Genomic DNA, 22,345 nt, shown 5'->3' with positions numbered 1-22,345 from the left:
AGATTAGTTGGCTTGGGAGAACAGAGAAGAGCTAGACAAGTACTAATCTGAGTAGACTGAGGAGAACACCGCAGACCACTGAAATAGGCGCTGCTGAGACGACACTCACAGAACTGAGACATACAGTCCAGTCCTTAGAGACCGACCTGGACTCCATGGGGAATCTGAAGGCCAGTTTGGAGAAGAGCCCGAGGGAGGTGGAGACGTGCTATGCCATGCAGATGGAGCAGCTCAGCGGGATCCTGCTGCACCTAGAGTCAGGGCTGGCTCAGACCCAGGCAGAGGGGCAGCGCCAGGCCCAGGAGTATGAGGCCCTGCTGAATGAACATCAAGGTCAAGCTGGAGGCTGAGACTGCCATCTATCTTCACTTACTGGAAAAAGGGGAGGACTTTGGTCTTGGTGATGCCCTGGACAACAGTCATTCCATACAATCCATAAAAAAACAAAACAAAAGAAAAACTACCCTCAGAATTGTGAATGGCAAAGTAGTATCTGAGGTTAAGGAACCAAAGTTCTGAGGTGCTAAAGGAAACGGAAGTGGGGCAGGCTTTGGTGGGGCCAGGAGACCAATAAAAAGTTCAAAGAAAAAAGAGAAAGGAAGAAAAGAAAAAAGAAGGGAGATTATTACATTTATTAAAAAACAATTATTATTATAACTTTGATATGTGACTCCCAATCTTTTTTCTACATAATTTATTAAACTAATGCATTTAAAATAATTATTACTTTATATTTTGGGGCACACAATGTATGAAGATATAATTTTGTGACATAAACAACCAAAAAGGGTGTAGACAATTTGTAAAGGAAAAAGTTGCTTTGTGTTATTGAAGTTAGGTTGGTATAAATTCAAATTAAAGTGTTATAACTTTAAGATTTCAAATATAATCTTATGGTAATCACAAAGAAAATAGTTTTAAAATGTATACAAAAGGGAATGAGAAAAGAATGTAACATTTCATTACAAAAAATCAACTAAATACAAAAGACAACAGGATTACAGGGAATGAGGGGCAAAAAATAGGGCGTATAGAAAGCAAATAGCATAATGACAGAAGGAAGTCCTTCCTTATCAGTAATTACTTCAAATGTAAATGGTTAAACTCTATAATTAAATGATAAATATCAGAATGGGTAAAAACACATGATCCGACTATATGCTATCTACAAGAGACCCATCTGAGATCCAAAGACACAAATAGGTTGAAGCGAGAGGATGGAAAAAGATATTCTCTGCAAATAGTAACAAAAGGAGATTTGGGGGTGAATATACTAATAGTAACCAAATAGACTTTAAATCAAAAAAGGTTATGAAAGACAAAGAAGGACATTATACATTCATAAAAGTTTCAATACAGCAAGAAGATAAAAACATCTATAATATTTATGCAACTAATGACAGACCTCCAAAATATATGAAGCAAAAACTGGCTGAATTGAAGGGAGAAATAGACAGTTCTGCAGTAATAGTGGGAGGCTTCAATACCCCACTCACAATAATAAATAGAACAAGCAAACAGAAGATAGTTAGGAAATAAGAGGACTTACACAATATAATAAAGCAACTAGCTCTAACAGGCATATACAAAAAACTCTACCCAACAACAAAATATATGTTCTTCTCAAATGCACATGGGACATTTTCAGGATAAACCATTTGTTAGGGCACAAACTAAGCCTCAATATATTAAAAAAGCTACATGACATACAAATTATCTTATTTGATCATAACAGGATAAATTTAAAAATCAATAACAAAAGGAAAACTGGAAAAGTCATAAAATTGTGAAAATTAAATGACACACTTTTATTTATTTTTTTAAGTGGATACATCCTCAAGATTTTATTGTCACATAATAAAACCAAATAAAGCCCTAGCTAGTGTAGCTCAGTGGATTGAGCACAGGCCAGCGAACCAGAGAATTGTGGTTTGATTCCCAGTCAGGGCACATGCCTGGGCTGCAGGCCAGATTCCAGCAGGGGACCCACGAGAGGCAACCATACACTGATATTTCTCTCCCTCCCTCTTAAAAAAAATAAAATAAAACAAAACCAAATATGAAGTTTAGAACTGGATCACTTGGCCCTTTATCTTCTGATCTCCTCCCAGTGCAAAATGCTTGCATCTCTTAATAGCCAGCATTCTCTTAGATCTGCAGTTGGGCTCAATGCATTCAGCCTCAGTACAATCTTCTTTGTAGTTTTAGCCTTTTTCTGGAAAATCAGATTAGTCTGCCCACCACAGCCACTCTGCTTCCTGTCATAACACCACTTTCGCTGTGCTTACAGAGAATTCTTGCCCTTCTTGTACCATGTTGCTTTGTGGGTTTGATCCTTGCCACACTTCTTACAGAAAGTCCAGGCAGTTTTAGGAACGTTCACCATGTTTGCGAGAGCACTATCAGCATAGAAAGTTAAACAACACACTTTTAAACAACCAATGGATCAAAGAAGAAATCACAAAGGGAATTAGAAAACACTTAGAGAAGAGTGAAAATAAAAAACAACATAACAAAACTTAAGGGATTTGGTGAAAGTGGAGCTAAGGGGGAATTTGTGGCTATAAAGACTTACATTAAAAAAACAAGAAAGATCTCCAATCAAAAACCTAACTTCACATCTTAAGGGACCAGAAAAATGAGAAGAAACTAAGCCCAAAGCTAGAAGAAAGAAGAAAAATAAAAAAGATTAGAACTAAGATAAATTAAATAGAAAATAGAAATACAGAGAAAAATGAGTAAAACCAAAGTTGGCTCTTCAAAAAAAAAAAATCAACAAGCCCTGGCTGGTGTGGCTGAGTTGACTTGAGTGCTGGCCTGTGAACCAAAGGGTCTCCAGTTCGGAGGCCCTGGGCACAGGCCTGGGTTGCCAGCCAGGTCCCCAGTGGGGGGCACGCTAGAGGCAACCACACATTGATGTTTCTCTCCCTCTCCGTCTCTAAAAAGAAATAAATAAAACCTTTTAAAAAATCAACAAAATTGACAATACTTTTGCTAGGTAGACTAAGAAAAAAAAGAAAGAAGACTCAAATTATTAAAGTCAGAAATGAAAGTGAGCACAGTCCTACCAATTCTATAGAAACAGAAGATTATAAGGATGGAGGAGGAGCAGACAGACAGTGCTATGATGAATCTATGGCAAAAACCATAGATGAAATGAAAAAATTCCTAGACTTCCGGCCAAGATGGAGGTGTAGGTAGACACACTGTGCCTCCTCAAACAACCAAAATAAGGACAACAATTCAGAAACAAAGTAACAACCAAAACTGAAAGAAAACTGAACTGTATGTAAAGAGTTAAAATTGACACATTCATCCAGACCAGTAGGCAGGGCGGAGTTGGGCAACTGAGCAGAGAGGGGTCACGACACAGGAAGCAGTGACACAGGGCGTGCAAGGCACCCCAGACATGCAAGGCACCCTGGGTGCGCAAGGTGGCACCAGGCAGACCCTGGGCACCCAGGCGGTGGCTGGCAGACCCTGGGCATGGGGTGGCAAGGGGCGGACCCAGTGAGGCGGCGATTGAGAAGTGGGGCACCATGCACAAGGGGGCTGGCTGACTGCTGGTGATTGAGAAGTGGGGCACCATGCACAAGGGGGCTGGCTGACTGCATCGGTCCCACATTCCAACGCAGATAAGTGGGGAGTAAGAAACCCAGGGTCCTAGCACCAGAAAACAAAGCCTCAAAACACCGATTGAAAACACTTGTGGGGGTTGAGGCACAGGGAGAGACTCCCACCCTCACAGGAAAGTTCGCTGGGGAGACCCACAGGGTACTAGAATGCACACAAGCTCGCGCGCGCGCGCACACACACGGGAATCAGCATCAGAAAGGCCCAGTTTGCTTGGGGGAAGCAGCAGAAGGGACTGAGGTGCAACAGAGAGCGGAGCAAAGCACCATTTTTTTCCCTCTTGGACCCCACCCCCACATACAGCGTCACAACCCAGCGATTTGGGTTGCCCCACCCTGGTGAGCACCTAAGGCTCTGTCCCTCACACATAACGGGTGCGACCTAACCAAAAAATTATGGCTCAAGCAGCAGAACAGCTCAAAGCCCCAGAGCCAATACTTCTAAGCGACAAAGAGATAGCTAACCTATCAGATGCACAGTTCAAAACACTGGTGATCAGGATGCTCATGGAACTGGTTGATTTTAGTCACAAATTAGAGGAACATATGAAGGCAAAACTAATTGAAATGAAGGGAAATGCACAGAAAACCAATAGTGATAAAAAGGAAACTGGGACTCAGATCAAGGGAGTGAACCAGAAGGAAGAAAAAAAATGGCCGAACAGGAAAATATTAAGAAACAAGAACTCAAAAAAATGAGGAGAGACTTAGGAACCTCCAGGACATCTTTAAACACTCCAACATCCGAATTATAGGGGTTCTAGAGGGAGGAAAGGAACAGCCACCAGTGGAAAACTTATTTGAACAAGTAATAAAGGAGAACTTCCCTAATCTGGCAAAGGCAATAGACTTCCAGGAAATCCAGGAAGCACAGAGTCCCAAAGAAGTTGGACCCAAGGAGGAACACACCAAGGCACATCATCATTACATTAGCCGAGATTAAAATGAAGGAGAGAATCCTACAAGCAGCAAGAGATAAGAGGACAGTCACCTACACAGGAGTTCCCATCAGACTGTCAGCGGATTTCTCAAAAGAGACCTTACAGGCAAGAAGGGGCTGGAAAGAAGTATTCCAAGTCATGAAATCCAAAGACCTACATCCAAGATTGCTCTATCCAGCAAAACTTTCATTTAGAATGGAAGGACAGATAAAGTGCTTCTCAGATAAGATCAAATTCAAGGAGTTCATCATCACCAAGCCCTTATTATATGAAATGTTAAAGGGACTTATCTAAGAAAAAGATAAAAAATATGAACACTGAAAGGACAGCAAACTCACAGTTATTAACAACCACACCTAAACCAAAAGCAAACTAAAAGGACAGCTAGATCAGCAGTGGAAACATAGAAATGAAGATCTCATGGAGGGTTAGCAACAGGGGAGTGGGAGGAGGAGAAGGGGGGAGAAGGTACAGAAAAAGTAGCATAGATGGTAGGTAGAAAATGGATGGGGGGGCAAGAATAGTAAGGGAAATATAGAATCGAAAGAACTTGAGATACATGGTCATAAACTAAAGAGGGGAATGGTGGGGGCGGGGAGTGCAGGGCGGAAGGTAATGAAGGGGGGGAATAGAACAACTGTAATGGCATAATCAATAAAATAAAAAAAAGAAAAAAATCAGCTGACAGTCTTATGGGAACTCCTTTGTAGGTAACTATCTGCTTTCAGATTTTGTCTTTACTTTTAACCTTTGGCATTTTAATTATGATGTTTTGGTGTGGTCCTCTTTGGGTCCATCTTGTTTGGGACTCTCTGTGCATCTTGAACTTGTATGTTCATTTCCTTCACAAAATTAGGGAAGTTTTCTTTCATTATTTAAAAAAATGTTTTCAGTTGCTTGCTCTTTAATATGACATTAAAAGGACATGCTGCCCTATCTGGTGTGGCTCAGTTGGTTGAGCACCATCCTGTAAACTGAAAGTTTTCGTGTTTGATTCCCTGTTGGTTGGTGAAGGCGCATCCTCAGTTATTGTTCAGTCTATGGTCCACAGGAATGTACAAAGGGCGACCAATCCATGTTTCTGTCTTACGTCAATGTTTCTCTCCCTTCCTCTCTCTCCCTTCCCCTCTTTCTAACATCAATAAGCATGTCCTCTAGTGAGGATTTTAAAAAAGAAAAATGAAAGTTAAAAAGACAAGCCACTCGCCCTTTTGCCTTATTTCCAAATTTAAATCATTTAATTGTTAAAGTTTCATATTTGGTGTTTTGTTGTTCAAATAGTCTATCAATTTAAAGCAGTTTTCACCTATTCCTAATTTACCTTTTTTCTCCTTTTTAATAAAAATGGTTTTCCAATTCTATCAACTTTAAGCTCTTGGTATAATGAAATACACGATTTTAAAATTTATTCTTTCAGGGGGAAGGGAAGCAGAAAGAGAGAAACATCAACATGTGAGCGAAACATCAATATGCTGTGTCTGGGCACACACCGCAGCGGGGATGGGGGGGTGGGGTCCAGGGGACTCATGCAACTCAGGCACATGCACTGACTGGGAATCCAACCAGCCAACTTTCATTTTGCAGGACGATGCCCAGGCAGCTGAGCGAGGCACGGGGTGCTAGGCAGTCAGAGCCCACCCTTATATTCTTTTTTTTCTTATATTCTTAAAATAAAACTTCCTTGAGCATGGTGTATTTTAATATGACTGACTTCAACATGCTGGTGTTTATGATTCTTAAAAAGCTCTTTATAAATGAGATCATCGCTTCCCAGCCTTTTGGCTAAGATCAAGTGTATAAATAAGATCAATTTTAGCATAAATTGGGAAACTTTCCAGCTTTCTCCTTCTAGAGCAATTTAATTGTTATGGGCTTTATCTGTCCTTTGAAAGCTTAAAAGCCTGCAGCAACAGAGCCAGCTGGGTTCAGCGTATGGAGCTGAGGCCAGACACACACTGAAGAGAGGTCTCAAACTGTTCCATTTCTTGACTGGTTATTAGCCTATTCTCTTGCGTATTTTTGCTGTTGCTGCTGGTTTGGGAGGTTTTGTTGTTGTTGCTTTACCTTGTCATGGGAATATTGGAAACTTGGTTTCCCTAGACCATCTCTTTGCTGAAACTCACCAGTAAGCAAACTAATGCAATTTAAAACAACATTTTTCTGTAGCTCAGTGGATTGAGCGCAGGCCTGTGAACCACAGGATTGCGGCTCGATTCCCAGTCAGGGCACATGCCTGGGCTGCAGGCCAGTTCCCAGCGGGGGATGCAGGAGAAGCAACCATACATTGATATTTCTCTCCCTCTCTCCTTTACTTCCCCTCTAAAGATAAATAATAAATAAAATCTTTTTAAAAAACCCACCTGGCTGGTGTAGCTCAGTGGATTGAGCACAGGCCTGCGAACCAGAGGATAACGGTTCAATTCCCAGTCAGGGCACATGCCTGGGTTGCAGGCTGGTTCCCTGCAGGCCAGTTCCCAGCAGGGGGCGCATAAAAGGCAACCATACATTGATGTTTCGTTCCCTCTCTCCTTCCCCTCTAAAGATAAATAAATAAAATCTTAAAAAATAAAAAAAATATAAATAAAAACATGTTTCCCTCCCATTTTATCGGGCAAATTTAAAATAAGACATCTAATGTTGGTGAGGCCTTCGCTAGGCAACTAAGGGGGTTCATCAAAAGGAAAGAAAATACCCAGGCACTTGAGATATCCTGGGCACTAATAATGCTGTTATCTTATGTGGGTACAGGTGACCTGGTGAGTACAGTTTATAAAAATTCATTAAGCTTTGTACTGATACTATGTATAGTTTTCCATATGTGTATTATATTGTAATAACTTTTTAAAAACATGGCTTTCTGTCCTGACTTGTGGAGCTCAGTAGATTGAGCAACCAGCTAAGAACTAAAAGGTCACAGGTTCAAGTCCCAGTCAGGGAGCATGCCTGGGTTGCAGACCAGGTTGAGGAGTGCAAGAGACAATCTCTCTCCTGCACTGATGTTTCTCTCCCCACAAAAATAAAAAATTTTAAATATTTAAAATAAAAAACATTCGCCACAGCCCACAGCTATGTATAATGGCTGTACTTACCTGTGACCTGAGGTCCCTTTTAAGGCAATTACACCCGGCTCCAGGGCTCCTGATCCCTTCACTCGAAAAAATTAAATGGCTTCTGCTCCCTATTTTCTAGTGTTTCTGGGTCCCTCCGTTAAAATGGAGGTGGCGCCCATCATTTTCCGGGAGGGTTTCCTGGGAGACCGAAAACGAACCCCAGCATTTCACCCGGTGGAAGCTCCGCGTCTGAAAAGCTGCCCCGCCCCCCACGGAGGCCCGCCAGAGTCACGTGACCCCCGCCTCAGCTGACCCCAAGAGACCGGAAGAAGAAAGTCCCTGGGCCGGGCTTCCTGGCGCTATGGTGAGTTTTCGGGGGCGCGAGGCAGGGTGCTGGGCGGGAAGGGCAGTGTCCGCCAGGTCTCGTGGACTGCCCCAGTGTGAGGGTGGGGCGCGGGCCGGAGGAGATGGGGCGGCCGCGCTGCCTCCTCTGCAAACACCTCGGGTGCAGTCGTGCGGGCCGAGAGGCTGCCACGGAGAAGACCCCGACCTCCGCCGGCAACCGTTTGGGCAGGACCGGCCGGTTGCGTGCGAGTCCCGGTTGCGTGCGAGTCCCGAGCGATACCTTCACGAGAAGGAAGGGCCCCCACCCCGCGGGACGCGTCTTGCGCTCTTCGGGAGCGGTAGTCCTCCCAGGCCTTCCCTGGTTCCAACAGGACCTCCCAGAGGTGCCCACTTCCAGCCCTCCTGTGGGACTTGGGCAAGAACTTGCTTAGAATTGGGCTCAGTCTAATCATTCTTAACTGTTAAGAAGGCCCTCTCTTCCCAGAGACAGAAAGGAGTAGGTTTGGGGTCGGTACCAACGACGCATCCATCCATTCATTCCTGCAGCAGATTTTGAGTGCATACCCTATACCATGCACCGCGCCGGGCACTGAGACTTGAGCTACATAAGGGAAGGGCAAAATTGGAGACTACATTTGGCAGTCATAATTCAGACTTAAGAGGGAGGAGACCTAACTGTACCGTAAGCATGGTATTAGGAAAGGATCCTGAGGGCCCTGGGGCAGGAAGGAGAGCTGGCTCCCTGCATTGCAGTTTGTGTACCAGGAGTTAGAAGTCAGGAGGTCAGTGCTATAGAGAGCATGGCTTCCTAGGAATGGATGCATTTTCCCCAGTTGGAAGAGTATAAACTGGAGGTTAGTGAAAGATGAGGCTGGATAGGTAAGCAAAGACCAAAGCTTAGTGGGCCTTGACAAGCACGTAAAGGAGTCTGAACTTTAAGAAGAGGGCACCGGAAAGCTAGGAAGATCTTTTGGCTAAGAGGAGCAGAGAGCTGAGGCTGGGGCATCAGACCCCCCAGGAGATGGTGGTGACCTGAGTTAGGGTGGAGAAAGTGAAGCTAGAAGCTGGGGGAGTCAGCAGGGCTCAGGCACTAAATGCAGAAGGAAAAGAAAAGAAGGTGTCTGGGTTTGGTTCCTAGGTAGTTGTGCTCAGTGGGGCGGGAAACCCAGTAGGGCAAGCAGGTGTCAGTGGGAAGAGCATCAGTTTTGTCAGGTTTGTTCCCAGCCCTGGTAGATGTGTGGAAAGATGGACATGTATGTTGCTGTGGGCTAGAGTTTTGCCAGGCAAACAGGACAAAGGATAACCTATCAGGGCAATGGAGGACACTGGCAAGATGTGATTGACAGAGTGAGTTTGCCTTCTAACAGAGGAGAGAATAAATAATAAAATGTGATATGTGCTGTGATAATTGCTGTGGAGATCAAGGAAGAAGCATTATTATTTATTCTCAAGGAGAGAATAAATAATAAAATGTGATATGTGCTGTGATAATTGCTGTGGAGATCAAGGAAGAAGCATTATTATTTATTCTCAAGGAGAGAATAAATAATAAAATGTGATATGTGCTGTGATAATTGCTGTGGAGATCAAGGAAGAAGCTAGAGCATGATAGTAAAGAGTGGTTTTATTTTTTTAACATCTTCATTGAGAGATATGTGCAAATATACAGTTCAGTATATTTTGACACGTATGTGCTCATGAAAGCATTACCAGGATCAAGATAGTGAACACGTCTACTGGCCCCTGAAATTTCATACAAGAGGCTATTTTAGAAAGTATAGTCAGAGAAGGCTCATCAGAAGAGGTGTCATTTGAACAGAGATCTGAATAAAGTGAGAGGTCAAGCAAGCCACAAGGACGATGGGAATGTGCCTGGTGTGACAGGAACAGCAGGAAGGCCAGTGTGGCTGGAGCCAGGGAAGAAAAAGTGGTGAGAGAGGTCACTGGCTGCGAGGCCAGGGACTTTGTATTGTTTCATGGGATCTATCACAGAGGAGGCACTCAGTCGATATTTGCCAAAGAGTTCAACTCCTTGGATAGGCGTCAGAACTAGGACCGGTGGGAGGGTGGGTTGGGGAGAGAGTTCTCTAAACAGCCTGGTATCAGGAAGATTGAGTGGCCAGAAGGTATCCATCTTGAACAGGGAGCAGGGGTCCCTGAGGAACAGTAGTGTGGGAGACACTTGGCCACACCTCAGTCCTCCCTCCAGCCTGACTGCTTGCTTTCCTCTTGTGCAGAGGTTCCGGTTCTGCGGTGATCTGGACTGTCCCGACTGGGTCCTGGCGGAGATCAGCACACTTGCCAAGATTGTTGAGTGCACAGGGTCTTCTTGGGGGTGGAGAAGACAGAGGGATTGTGGGTGGGGGCTCTGGGACTGGAGGGAGGGTGGTGAGGTCACTCTGGGGCCTGGGCCTCAGCGCTCTCAGCTCGTCCTAGCATGTTGTGTGACTGATCACATGGCTGACCCTCTCTGAGCAGGCCCTCCAGCATGGAGGGGTGAGGTGGGCCAGTCTGGCTGATGTAAGGCCTTCCCCTCCAGTCCTCTGTGAAGTTGAGGCTACTGTGCAGCCAGGTGCTGAAGGAGCTTCTGGGACAGGGGATTGATGTGAGTGCCTGGCCCAGCAATGCTTTGTCCTGCAACCCAATGACCCCTACTGTCCTGAGAGTGCCCCAGACCAGGGAGGTGGGTGATTAGCCTTATGCCCTCCCTGGATACTTCCCATTCTTACCACAAAATCTGGATTGTGGAGGTAGGGAGGGGTAGTGAGCAGGGGTCTGGCACCCACCCCTAAGGGCCTCCTTCTCCCACAGTACGAGAAAGTCCTGAAGCTCACTGCCGATGCCAGATTTGGTGAGTACCCCAGACTCCACAGACCTTTGGGCAACTCTGGCTCCTTGGCCTGAGGCGTGGTCCAGAGGCACCCCCACCCAGCATCCTGCCCTGACCCACCTCTGCAGAGGAACCTGAGGAGAAGAAATTGACGGTCCTGCCCCCAGAGTCCTCTGCCAGCAGTAGCAATGCTCATTGCTCAGGGAGGCCTGGGGGCTGTGAACTGAAGATAGTACGGCAACAAAGGTGGCTGGGGCCACAGTGACACCCCTACCCCATCCCTGGATCTCCCCAGAGTCGGGTGATGTGAAGGCCATGGTGGCAGTACTGAGTTTCATCCTCTCCAGTGCGGCCAAGCATAGTGTGGATGGCGAGTCCTTGTCCAGTGAATTGCAGCAACTGGGGCTACCTAAAGGTATGGGAACCTGGGAAGGCCAAGGGCTGCAGGGCAGCAAGCCAGCCTGTGTGACCCTGAGATGCACCCTGCCCTCTCTGGGCCAGGAGCCTGAGACCTGCCCTCTGAGCAGCCCCAGTGCCCACCTACTGCTCAGGGGACCTCCATTCTGCCCCTAGAGCACGCAGCCTGCCTGTGTCGCTGTTACGAGGAGAAGCAAAGCTCCCTGCAGGAGCACCTGCGGGCCTGCAGCCTGCGTGGTGAGTGTTGAGTCAGCCAAGGTGAGGTCTGGGGTCCAGTCTGGAACGTGTATATAGTATTGGAGATACTGTCCTCAGAAGAGGACATGGTCACATGTCACTGGCACAGAGCCGGCACTCTTGACTTTAGTCTGGTTTCTTTCCTCTGAGATCTGCTGTGGATAATCTGAGCTCCCAATTACTGAGTACTTCCTTTGGATCAGAGGTCAAAGGAATAAGAGCTTCTCAAAGGCCACACAGCCTTGAAGAGTTGAGGGCTGAGTAGGGGGTGGGCTGAGAACTGTCTGGCCTTGAGCCTGAGAGAACCCCGCCCCGTCTTGCAGTGAACCGGCTGGCAGGTGCAGGCTGGCGGGTAGACTACATCCTGCGCTCCAGCCTCCTGCAGTCTGTGGAAGAGCCCATGGTGCGCCTGAGGCTGGAAGTGGCAGTTGCCCCAGATGCCCCGGCCCAGGTTGTTGCCCTGTCCCTCTCAGCAGACAAGTTCCAGGTCCTCCTGGCAGGTAAGGCTCAGCTGTACCTAGAGGGCTTAGGGGCTCTCCCAGATGCCACCTGACTGCTGCCCAACTCCCTGCCTTTTGCCCTTTAGAACTGAAGCAGGCCCAGACCCTGATGAGCTCCCTGGGTTGAGGACAAGAGTGTTTGTGGCCCGCATGGAGCTGCCCTACCCATGTTGGGTAGCTGTCCTCTGAACTTCTTTTCATGACCCCAGGTCCAGGACCCTGGAGGCCTGGCCCCCTGGATCTCTGGCTTTCCAGGTTCCCATCTTGAGAATTCAGCATAAGGGTCCTGAGGACTTTTCCAATATTGTCTTTTCCCCATGAAAGATACTTGTTGATGGTTTTTCTGAGTAGGAAGAATAAACAAATGTAAAGGAGTGTGTGCCTAGGTTTCTTTTAGGTTCACATCAAAGGCTTTCATGAGAGAGACCCAAGTAACATGGACTTCCCTGCTCCCTGGCCCAACACTCATCCTCTCTTTTCAAGGTGATTGAAGCAGGTCAGTGGTGAGGCACACAGAGGACCAAAATGGAACAACAGCTTGTCTGTAGAGGGGAAAGTCAGAGTTTTAGCTCCCAGTCCTCTGGTGCTCGTGGCTGTGCCCTCTCTGTTGGTCCTTAGGCTGGCAGCAAGCAGTGGCCCCAATGCCAGGTGCCCCAAGTAGAGAAAGGAGAGGACCTTGTCTCCCTGCTGTCTTCTGTAAGAAGAGGGAATGGCCCCTGCCTGAACCACTCATTTGGCATGAATGGTTATGGACTGAATGTGCCCCCCACCTCAAATTCATGTGTCAAAGCCCTAACTCCCAGTGAGATGGTTTTGGAGATGGGGTCTTTGGGAGGTGATTATGTTTACATGAGGTTAAGAGAGTGGGACCCTAATGAGGTGCCTCTTTTAATTCCTTATAAGAAGAGAAAGACACGGACACTCTCCACAAGCATGTACCAAGGAAAGGGCTCCAGAAAACACAGTAAGAAGGCAGGAGAGGACTCTCACCAGGAACCAAATCTGGTAGCTCCTTGATCTTAGACTTAGATGTCTGTCGTTAGAGCCACCCACTTTATGATACATTGTTAAAGCAGCCTGAGTAGAGTAGAACAAGTGGCCTCCAAGGACTGACTTAAACCAACCAGGGCTCCTTGTGGAAGAGACTAATTCCAAGGCTGGGAGAGGGAGAATACAAGGGGAACATAGAATATCTTAGGAAACAGTCAAAGAATAATGAATCATTTCAAAGGGAGCCAACTGGCCAAAGACTGGACCATTTAGGCATCAAAAGGGTAAGGACAGACTCTTCCTGACTCTGCTTTTGAACTGAGGGAGCAGATGTGCTTTACCTGATGCTTCCATTGGGTGCATCTGCAGTCCTTGGACTGAAATGTAAGAGAAGGGAGACTGGCTAGGATTCTCAGGACTCCAGTAACACAGCAAAGTATTCCTTAGATTTCCTTTTTGCTTCATGTATCCTGGGCTAGAGAAGTAGTAACCTGGAAATGCCAACCCACAGGCATAAATTACATACATACATACATACATACATACACATCCAATAAAGTCTGCTCTCTGTAGCCAAAGGACCAGGAAAGAGGTGGCACAGCAAGACAGCAACCTTGTGCAAGTAACCTCTGTGCTTCGGCCGCACACACGGGCAGCTCCTCCACACAGCAGCAGAGACTGCGTAGGGCACAGACCCCCAGGCAGTTAGGAGGCAGCCTCCCCTCCCCACTGGCACTGTGTCAGAGGAGGCCTGCTTAAGAGACGATTAAGATCCAGAGTCTCATAATACCCAAAATGTGCAGGATTCAATTAAAATATTCATATTCATCATACCAAGAATCAAGAAAATCTCATATGAGAAAAGAGCCAATGCCAACACTAATACGATTCAGATACTAGAATTCTGTGTTGATTTTTAAAACAACTGTCATGAAAACGCTTTAAGTCTCAGCAAAGAAATAGAAGATACAAAGAACCAGATAGAAATTTTAGAACTGAAAGCTACAATAACCAAGGTAAATCTCAATGGATGTGCTTAACAGTAGAAGAAAGGTTGATAGAAATTACCCAAGTTGAACAACAGAGAAAATAGCTTGGAAAACAAACAACAAAACAAAAGCACCTCAGAGAACTGTAGGGTTATAACAAAATATCTGATATTTGTGTCACCACAGAGTCCAAGAAGGTGAAGAGAAAGATGGTGGGACAGAAAAAGTATTGAAAGAAAGAATGGCTAAAAAAGGGGCAGGGGTTACTATAGAATTAACAAGCAGAATAGACCCCCACATAGGTCAGAAGCAAATAAATCCATGCCATAATCAAACTTCTGAAAACTAAGGAAAAGACAATTTTGAAAGCAGCAAAAGAGAAATGACATCTTACCTACAGGGGGGAAACCACGAGAATAACAGTGAATTTCTCATCAGAAATCACAGAGGCCAGAAGGACGAAGCACAGCTTTTTCAGGCCCTGAAAGAAAATCATCAGTCCAGAATTCTATATTCAGTGAAAATTAACTCAAGAATGAAAGGAGAGCCCTGGCTGCTGTGGCTCAGGGAATTGAGCACGGGCCTGTGAAGCAAAGGGTGGTTCCCAGTCAGGGCACATGCCTGGGCTGTGGGCCAGGTCCCCGGTAGGGGGCATGTGAGAGGCGGCCACACATTGATATTTCTCTTCCTTCTTTCCTTCCCCTTTCTCTAAAAATAAAATCTTTTTTAAAAAGGGAAATCAAGACATTCTCAGATTAAGGATAAATAATATAATTTGTTACCAGAGACCTAACCTAAAAACAAAGGAGCTTAAAGGAGGATCACTAAAGAGAAGGGAAATAATAAATGAAGGAGTCCTGGAAACAGTAAGAATACAGGCACAATAAACCTCCCTTTCTCATGTATATTTTATTTTTGACAGTTGAAGCAAAACTATAATAATATTAGATGTGGATCTCAATGTATATACCAGGAATATTTCAGGTTATTATAAACGGGAGATGGTAAGGGAGGTAAGGTTTCTACACTGCAGTCAAATTGACAAAATGTGGTTATGTGTATAATGTAGGTCCTTAATGTCGTCAGTAGGTTCTGTAACTTTAAGTGAAACAGTATATAACAAAACCAATTTTCCCATAGGCTAATTGATATAAATAAGAGTTAAGTTCCTACAGCATCTCATCTGTTATATGTGGAAGGACCATTTCAAAAGCTGTATGCTACAGTGTAATACACTAAAAAACAATTTGGATGCAGTAACTGGAATTCTAAAAAAATGTTCAAGTAGCCCACAGGAAGGCAAAAAAGAAAAAAACGGAATAAAGACAAAGAGTGGGGCAGGTAGAAGAGTCGTGAAAGTGCTAGATCTCATCAACTGTGTAGTATTAGCTTCACTTCCCAGGTAGTTTTGCCTCTTCTGTGTTACCGCAGAATCCCACATGCGCTTCTTTCATTGCTGTTGTAACACAACACTGTAATTGTGTATTTAATCATTTGTCTCTTACCAGCCTGAGTTTTTTAAGGATGGGAATTGTGTTCCGTGTTCAAATAGCCCCAGTGCCTAATAAAGTACTCTCAGTGAAGAGGGCGGGGGAGAGGAGATAAGGGCTGCAATGGATTTAAAGATGCTGAAAGTAAAAAAAGAAACGTGAGGCTGGTTCCTCACCCATGTGTGGGGGATAAAAATTCGGGAGGGATCTCTCTGGAGTGAGGAGTCCCAGGCCCACACCAGGGCCCCCAGCCCAGGGTTCCAGTGCCAGGAAGGCAAATCCCCACAAGTGGCTGCAAAACCCAGAGGGGAGTGCTCGCTTCAGCAGCACATGTACTGAAATTGGAACAATACAGAGATGGGCGTGGCCTCTGCACAAGGATGACACGCAAATTTATGAAGTGTTCCACTGGGAAAAAAAAAAAGCCAGAGGGTGTTGAGTAGGTGGGAAAAAACTGCTGGAGCCCCAGGCAGTTCCTCTGAAAGAACCCACACCCAGACTCACCTACTCAGACTCACTCCCTCTGAGCTCCAGCACTGGGGGAGCAGCTTGGAAAGTGCTAGTGGTATACAGAGAGCAACTGAAGTGTCTGGCATCAAGGTAAGCAGAGGCCATTGTTCCTTTTCTGAACCCTCCACCCACAAAGCCAGCAGGCTGGTGCCATATCTGAGACTCCATCACCTGGTTAACACTTTCCGGTCCACCTTGGAGAACCCAGAGGCTCTGCTCCACCTAAGTTACTGGCCCACCCAAGCTGCTTTTCCGTATGAATGGTTGGTTGTGGCCTCACAAATTCCTAAATTGTCTCAAACAAGTGACAGCTGGCTTCAGTGAGCCCCAGGCCTGGCAGCCAGCCTCGATTCACAGAATGGCTTCACTTACGAATTCGCCAAGCCCAGCATAACCAGCAGCCACCTCAGATTGCTTTATAGCTCAGGCTCAGGGCAACCTCAGGTGGGGGCTGAACTTGGCCTGCACCACCTGGGAAACCCCATGGCCAGCACATTAGACAGTTACAGGCCATGTGGGAGCACCACCATCCTGCCCCTGCACAGCTGAACCTCCACAGAGGTCAGAGGCTGGTAGTCAGTGGGCACAGTCAGTCCTTGCAGCTGACTGGCCTGAGTAAATTCCTCCCATTGATCTGCCAATAGCAACCAAGGCTCAACTACAAGAGGAGGGTGTACTCAGCCCGCACAAAGGCTGCACCTGGAGTGCCCAGCTTGGGTGATAAGGGAGGTTGTGCCACTGGATCCTACAGGACACCTAACTATATTAGGCCACACTACTAAGACATAGAGTCAAAGCAGTTCTACTAATACATGTAAACCCAGGGAGGCTGTCAAAATGAGGAGACAAAGAAACACGGCCCAGGCCCTGGCTGGTGTAGCTCAATGGATTGAGTGCGGGTCTGCGAACCAGAGTATTGCGGTTCGATTCCCAGTCAGGGCACATGCCTGGGTTGCAGGTCAGTTCCTGGCAGGGCCACACAAGAGGCAACCATACATTGATCTTTCCCTCTCTCCTTCCCTTCCCCTCTAAAGATAAATAAAATCTTAGAGAAAAAAAAAAAAGAAAGAAAGAAACATGGCCCAAGTGAAAGAGCAAATCAAAACTCCAGAAAAAGGGCTAAACAAAATGGAGGTAAGCAGTCTGTCAGATGCAGAGTTCAAAACACTGGTTATAAGGATGCTCAAGGAACTTAGTGAGGACCTCAGCAGCATAAAAAAGATCCAGTCAGAAATGAAGGATACACTAATTGAAATAAAGAACAACTTGCAGGGAAACAGCAAAGTGGATGAAGCCGAGAATCAAATCAATGATTTGGAACATATGGAAGACAGACAACTGGAACTTCAAGAGGTCCAACATTCATATCATAGGGGTACCAGAAGGAGAAGAGAAAGAGCAAGAATTTGGAAATCTATTTGAAAAAATAATGAAATAAAACTTCCCTAGCTTGGTATAGGAAATAGACATGCAAGTCCAGAAAGCACAGAGAGTGCCAAACAAAATGGATACAAAGAGGCCCACTCCAAAATGCATCATAACTAAAATGCCAAAGGTTAAAGATACAGAGAGCATCTTAAAAGCAGCAAGAGAAATTATCTACAGGATCATCCCCATAAAACTGTCAGCTGATTTCTCAAAAGAAACTTTGCAGGCTAGAAGGGATTGGTGGGAAATATTCAGTCACAAAAAGCATGGACCTATGGTCAACATTGCTCTACCCAGAAAAGATATCATTCAGAATCAAAGGGAAGATAGAGAACTTCCTAGACAAGAAAAAACTCAAGGAGTTCATTGTCACCAAATCGTTATTATATGAAATGTTGAAGGGACTTATTTAAGAAAAAGATCAAAACTCTGAACAATAAAATCACACAAAACCACAAATTTATTAACAATTGAATTTAAAAAACAAACAAACAAACAAACAAACAAACAAACAAACAAACTAAGCCTTGGTTGGTGTGACTCAGTGGATTGAGTGCTGGCCTGTGAACCAGAGGGTTGCCAGTTCAATTCCCAGTCAGAGTACATGCCTGGGTTGCAGGCCAGGTGCCTGGTTGGGGGCATACAAGAGGCCACTGGTTGATGTAGCTCTCACACATCAGTGTTTCTCCTCTCTCCCTCATTTCCCATTTTTCTAAAAATAAACAAAATGTTAAAAAAAAAAACCAAAGCAAACAAGAAGAACAGACAGAATAATGGACATGGAGAGTGTTTTGATGGTTGCCAGATGTGAGTAGGGTGTAAGGGGAATGTGTGAAGAGGTGAGGGGATTAAGAAGTGCAAATAGGTAGTTACAGAATAGCCATGGGGATGGAAAGTACCACATAAGAAATGGAGTAGCCAAAAAAACTTATATGCGTGACCCATGGACATGAACAATGGTGGGGGGATTGCCTGAGGGAATAAGGGGTGATGGGTAGAGGGGGGAAGAGGGGAGAAAATCAGGACAACTGTAATAGCATAATCAATAAAATATAATTTAAAAAATCTGAGTCCCTAAAAATTTATGCCTCTCCCCACAAAAGCCCCAAATCAATCCTAATTTGTTACCATTGGATGTTTTTATTGCATCGAATTCTTAGTCTAAAAATTAATCATTAAAAGGAAGGAATTCAGCCCTTGCTTGTGTAGCTCAGTGCATTGAGCATGGGCTGCAAACCAAAGGGTCGCCAGTTCGATTCCCATTCAGGGCACATGCCTGGGTTGCAGGCCAGGTCCCCAGTGGGGGGGCCATGTGAGAGGCAACCACATACTGATGTTTCTCTCCCTCCCTTTCTCCCTCCCTTCCCTTCTGTCTAAAATTAAATAAATGAAATCTTAAAAAAAAAAAAAAGGGAAGGAATTCAGGATTTATCCTTAGTATTTCAGGATAACCAAATAGTCAACAAGGTAAAGCTCTTTACAGAAGAATTCCAACTGATGTAGAAGGAGTGAAAGAATAAGAAAAGAACCATTTTGTGACTCCCAGTGAAATACTTGGTTGAGGCAGGATTGTCAAGGATGCTAAAATCATATGATAAAGGTGAATGTGATGTAAAACTGGGTATTTGTGTGGTGCCAAACAATCACCTCAAACAACCCATTGCCCCTTGGCTGGTAAGCAAACACTCTGGCATGTCTACATAGTGGAATACTACTCAGCAATGAAAAGGATTGAATGATAAGCATAACAATCTGGATGAATCTCAAATGCATTGTACTAAGAGAAAGAAACCAGAATCAATGTATGTGAACTATAATTGAAAAAAAATCAAACCACTAAGTTGTATGCCTGGAGCCAATACAAAATAATATTAAAAGTAAACTGTAACTGAAAAATTTAAAAAAAAAACGAAAACAGGTATCAAGTACGCGCAACATTTTATAATGGTTTGCTTTATAAGTGTTTGCATGGACAGACTGCCTCTGCATCATGAATTAATGTTCTAGAGTACTATTCAAGTAAGTTATACTTCTTTAATTGATAAATCAATATCTTATTATACTGATTTTTTAAAAAAGATACACAAAGAAATCAGACTCAAATGACTACATACCGAGGATTTCATTTATATGGTGTTATGGAGAAGGCAAAAGTGTGGGACAGAAAGCAGATCCAGTGGTTGCCAGACCGTAGGGTGAAAGTGTAGATTACAAAGCTGCAATGGCAAGTTTTTTTTGGGGGGGGGATGGAAATGTATTATCTCTTGATCGTGGTGATGGTTCCATGAGAGTATGTATTTATCAAAACTTGCATTCTAAAAGGTGAATTTTACTGTATATATATTATACCTTAATTTCAACAAAAAGTGACCTACCAGAAATCACCTCCATAGATTACTTAGTGGCCAGAAGGTGTAAAATATCCCTTTACTACACAGAGGTCTGGCTGTCATGGCCTCATCTGTGATCGATTTCAGCCTCACTAAAGTGGGCCAATCAGCTATTGGGTGCCTCCTACTCTTAATGTGGTGGAGTCTGCAGTACAGAGCAGCATCTAGGAGATGTCCTTGAATATATATGTAGCTGAGCCTTTGGATCTGACTCCCAGTGTGCAGGAAAAACTAGACAGAGGAACAAGGCTGAAGAATGTTTGAGGAAACATTCAGAAAATCCCAGAATGCAATGGGACATCTTAAAGAACACCTGGCCTGGACTCTTCAGAAAGATCAGTGTCATGGACACAAAGAAAAGGGAGTGAGATGGGAGGGTGAGGAGGGTGATTTCATCTAGGTTAAAAGTGATTAGAAAGAGACATACAGACCAAGCTCTGTGCAGCGGCAGTATTGCAGTCAATGAGGTTTACCCGAAATGTGATCACTGCTAAGTGAAAACTGTCCCTAAGGCCCTGCCACGACAGCTTGAAATATGTAGGCACTGGTAATTTTTGACAGTCCCTGTGGATGCTGAGGGGAAAAAAGGGCATATAAATCTTGATTGGACTCTGCCTTGAACAAAAAGACATTTTGGGGACCAGTTTGAATGTGGACTAGCTGTTAGATGATATGAAGAAGTTATTGTTAAATTTATTAGGTATGATAAGGCACAGATTTTCAGCCACTGTGTAGCAGCTCACTGTTGTGCTGCGAGAATCTTTACAACATGCAACACCTGACTCTTTAGTCAGGGCACTGCCTCTTTTCCCTGAGATTGTCAAGTAAAAAAATGACAACAGCCTACAAACAATAGTCTTCAGATGCATGAATCTAGCACCAGATGAATGAATAAACAATTTTTATTCACCTGGTATGAATAAATAAAGATTGTATCTATTTTTTGTCAGGTAGGAAAAAATAAATTTTTGGTGTGCCGCAGAATTTTTAGTAATTTAGTTTATGTGTGCCAGAGATCAAAGGGTTGAAAATCTCTGGATAAAGGTATTGTGGCTTTGTAGGAAATTGCTTTTTAGAGCTGCATGCTGAAGTATTAGGAATGAAATGACATAATTTAATTTACTTTAAAATACTTCTGCCAAAACAAATGAATTAATAGATGAAGGGGGGATGAGGTAGAGGTCCTAGTATGAAGGGGGAAAGTCATGTTTATGGGTCAAGCACACAGGAGGAAATGCAAACTCCTTACAGAAATCCTTGAGGTTTGATCTGAACTTGCTTGTGTCTGTCCTCACCTCCAAACAGTCTCGGCTACACTCCAGCCTACACAGGCCTTTCTTCAATGAGCCAATCAGTTCCGTTCTTCCAGGCCTTTGCACTGGCCATCCCTTCCACCTGCCATATTATCTTTATTTTATTTTTATAGCACCATGTTAAGAGTTTATTATAAATTTGATTCACAGGCCACAAGGAAATAAAAGGACTATGTAAAGTCATTTGGGAAATAGGGCGCTGAGGAGGGCAAAGGTGAGTCTAGGGCGTTGGTGGGCACCCACTGGGGAGGGGGGCCGTAGAAGGGAAACTAAACAATCTGTGAGGTTCCAGCATAACAAATGAACAGGTCTATGATAAAGTGGGCCTGAGGAACTGGGCCCGCACCTCTATAGAGCTACTTCCATAACTCTGTGGCCAGGAGTCCGAGAAGTCCTTGAATCTATGGGAGAGGGGTCTGCATTCCTGGAGGGAACCTGCCCACTGAAGTCCCTCATCCAGGGAGGATCCCCAGTGGGGGACCCATGAGAGGCCTCATACCAGGAAGTGGGACCATCATGCCCAAAAGGGGTGCCCCTCAAGGGCCCATAGGTGGGTGAGGACACCTGTGGCTAAGTGGGTTGAGATCCCTGCAATACTAGTTGCGGTAGCAGCTGCAACAATGCCTCTATTTCTGTGGGGTAATCATCTGTTGGGATGACCCACCAACCCCAGCAAGTCCTGCAGGCGCCTGAGACCGGGGAACACCAGCTGGGGATTCCTCTGCCAGCAGCCCTGCCCATCATCCCTGGGCTCCCAGCTGCTCCATCATGTGGAACTCCGTCAATACCAGTGTCTTTGGGAGGAGGTCCCGCTACTGTAACTGAGACATGGTTCTCCCCTGGTCTCCCCTCCAAGCTGCTGTAGACCAGGGACTCGTTTCTCTTTTCTCTTTCGCTTGAGTTCTTTGGCTTGATGTTCCTGAATTCATCACAGTCACACTGGATCAAATTCATATGCTAGTTGAAAGCCTCGAAGGTGCCCATAAAGACACCACCATCCTGCAGGATGCGCCTCATCCTGTAGTGGGTGTGGGCAGCATCTTGGCTTGTCCGCAGCCATGGTGGAGGTTTTGATGACTCCACGTCCCCTGGCATGTTGTCTTGTACCCCCTGTTTGCTGGATACTTATGAGGTCTCAGCCTGAATGTCCCTGAAGAGAGACCCTCCCCCACAAAACCATCTGATGTGGGTTCTGCTTCTCGCCTGTTTATTTGTCGCTTGGCTGCACTTCTCACCCACAGGTGGTAGAGATGTTTCTGTTTGTAAGTTATGCCTGTGTGTTG

General features: G+C 45.0%; 1 protein-coding gene, 1 non-coding gene and 3 pseudogenes across 3 annotated transcripts; 3 read left to right on the top strand and 2 right to left on the bottom strand.

Annotated features, from left to right (window-relative positions):
- Positions 1-1,880: 1,880 nt before the first annotated feature.
- Positions 1,881-2,655, bottom strand: LOC119038443 (60S ribosomal protein L36a-like; annotated as a pseudogene).
- A 5,279-nt stretch (positions 2,656-7,934) lies between these two features.
- COMMD4 (COMM domain containing 4) lies at positions 7,935-12,327 on the top strand. 2 transcript variants are annotated; one of them, XM_037130930.2, is made up of 8 exons: positions 7,935-7,987; positions 10,206-10,277; positions 10,508-10,573; positions 10,780-10,819; positions 11,094-11,213; positions 11,372-11,452; positions 11,776-11,952; positions 12,039-12,327. In XM_037130930.2, the coding sequence occupies exons 1-8, from the start codon at positions 7,985-7,987 to the stop codon at positions 12,077-12,079; spliced, it is 600 nt and encodes a 199-aa protein (XP_036986825.1). In that variant the 5' UTR covers positions 7,935-7,984; the 3' UTR covers positions 12,080-12,327. The 2 variants fall into 2 exon arrangements, with proteins under 2 accessions (XP_036986825.1, XP_053512859.1); XM_053656884.1 differs by lacking the exon at positions 7,935-7,987 and adding an exon at positions 8,020-8,351.
- Positions 12,328-15,732: 3,405 nt separating this feature from the next.
- Positions 15,733-15,836, top strand: LOC119038769 (U6 spliceosomal RNA). Its single transcript, XR_005080483.2, has one exon. It is a non-coding gene; the product is annotated as a U6 spliceosomal RNA (small nuclear RNA).
- Positions 15,837-20,182: 4,346 nt separating this feature from the next.
- On the top strand, positions 20,183-20,331 carry LOC119038757 (uncharacterized; annotated as a pseudogene).
- A 741-nt stretch (positions 20,332-21,072) lies between these two features.
- Positions 21,073-22,336, bottom strand: LOC119038396 (small nuclear ribonucleoprotein-associated protein B-like; annotated as a pseudogene).
- Between the last annotated feature and the right edge of the window lie 9 nt (positions 22,337-22,345).

This window comes from Artibeus jamaicensis, unplaced genomic scaffold (genome assembly GCF_021234435.1).
Source record: "Artibeus jamaicensis isolate MK-2021 breed Jamaican fruit bat unplaced genomic scaffold, CSHL_Jam_final scaffold_286, whole genome shotgun sequence".
Lineage (NCBI taxonomy): Eukaryota > Metazoa > Chordata > Mammalia > Chiroptera > Phyllostomidae > Artibeus > Artibeus jamaicensis.
This window is presented reverse-complemented; position numbering and strand designations above follow the sequence as displayed.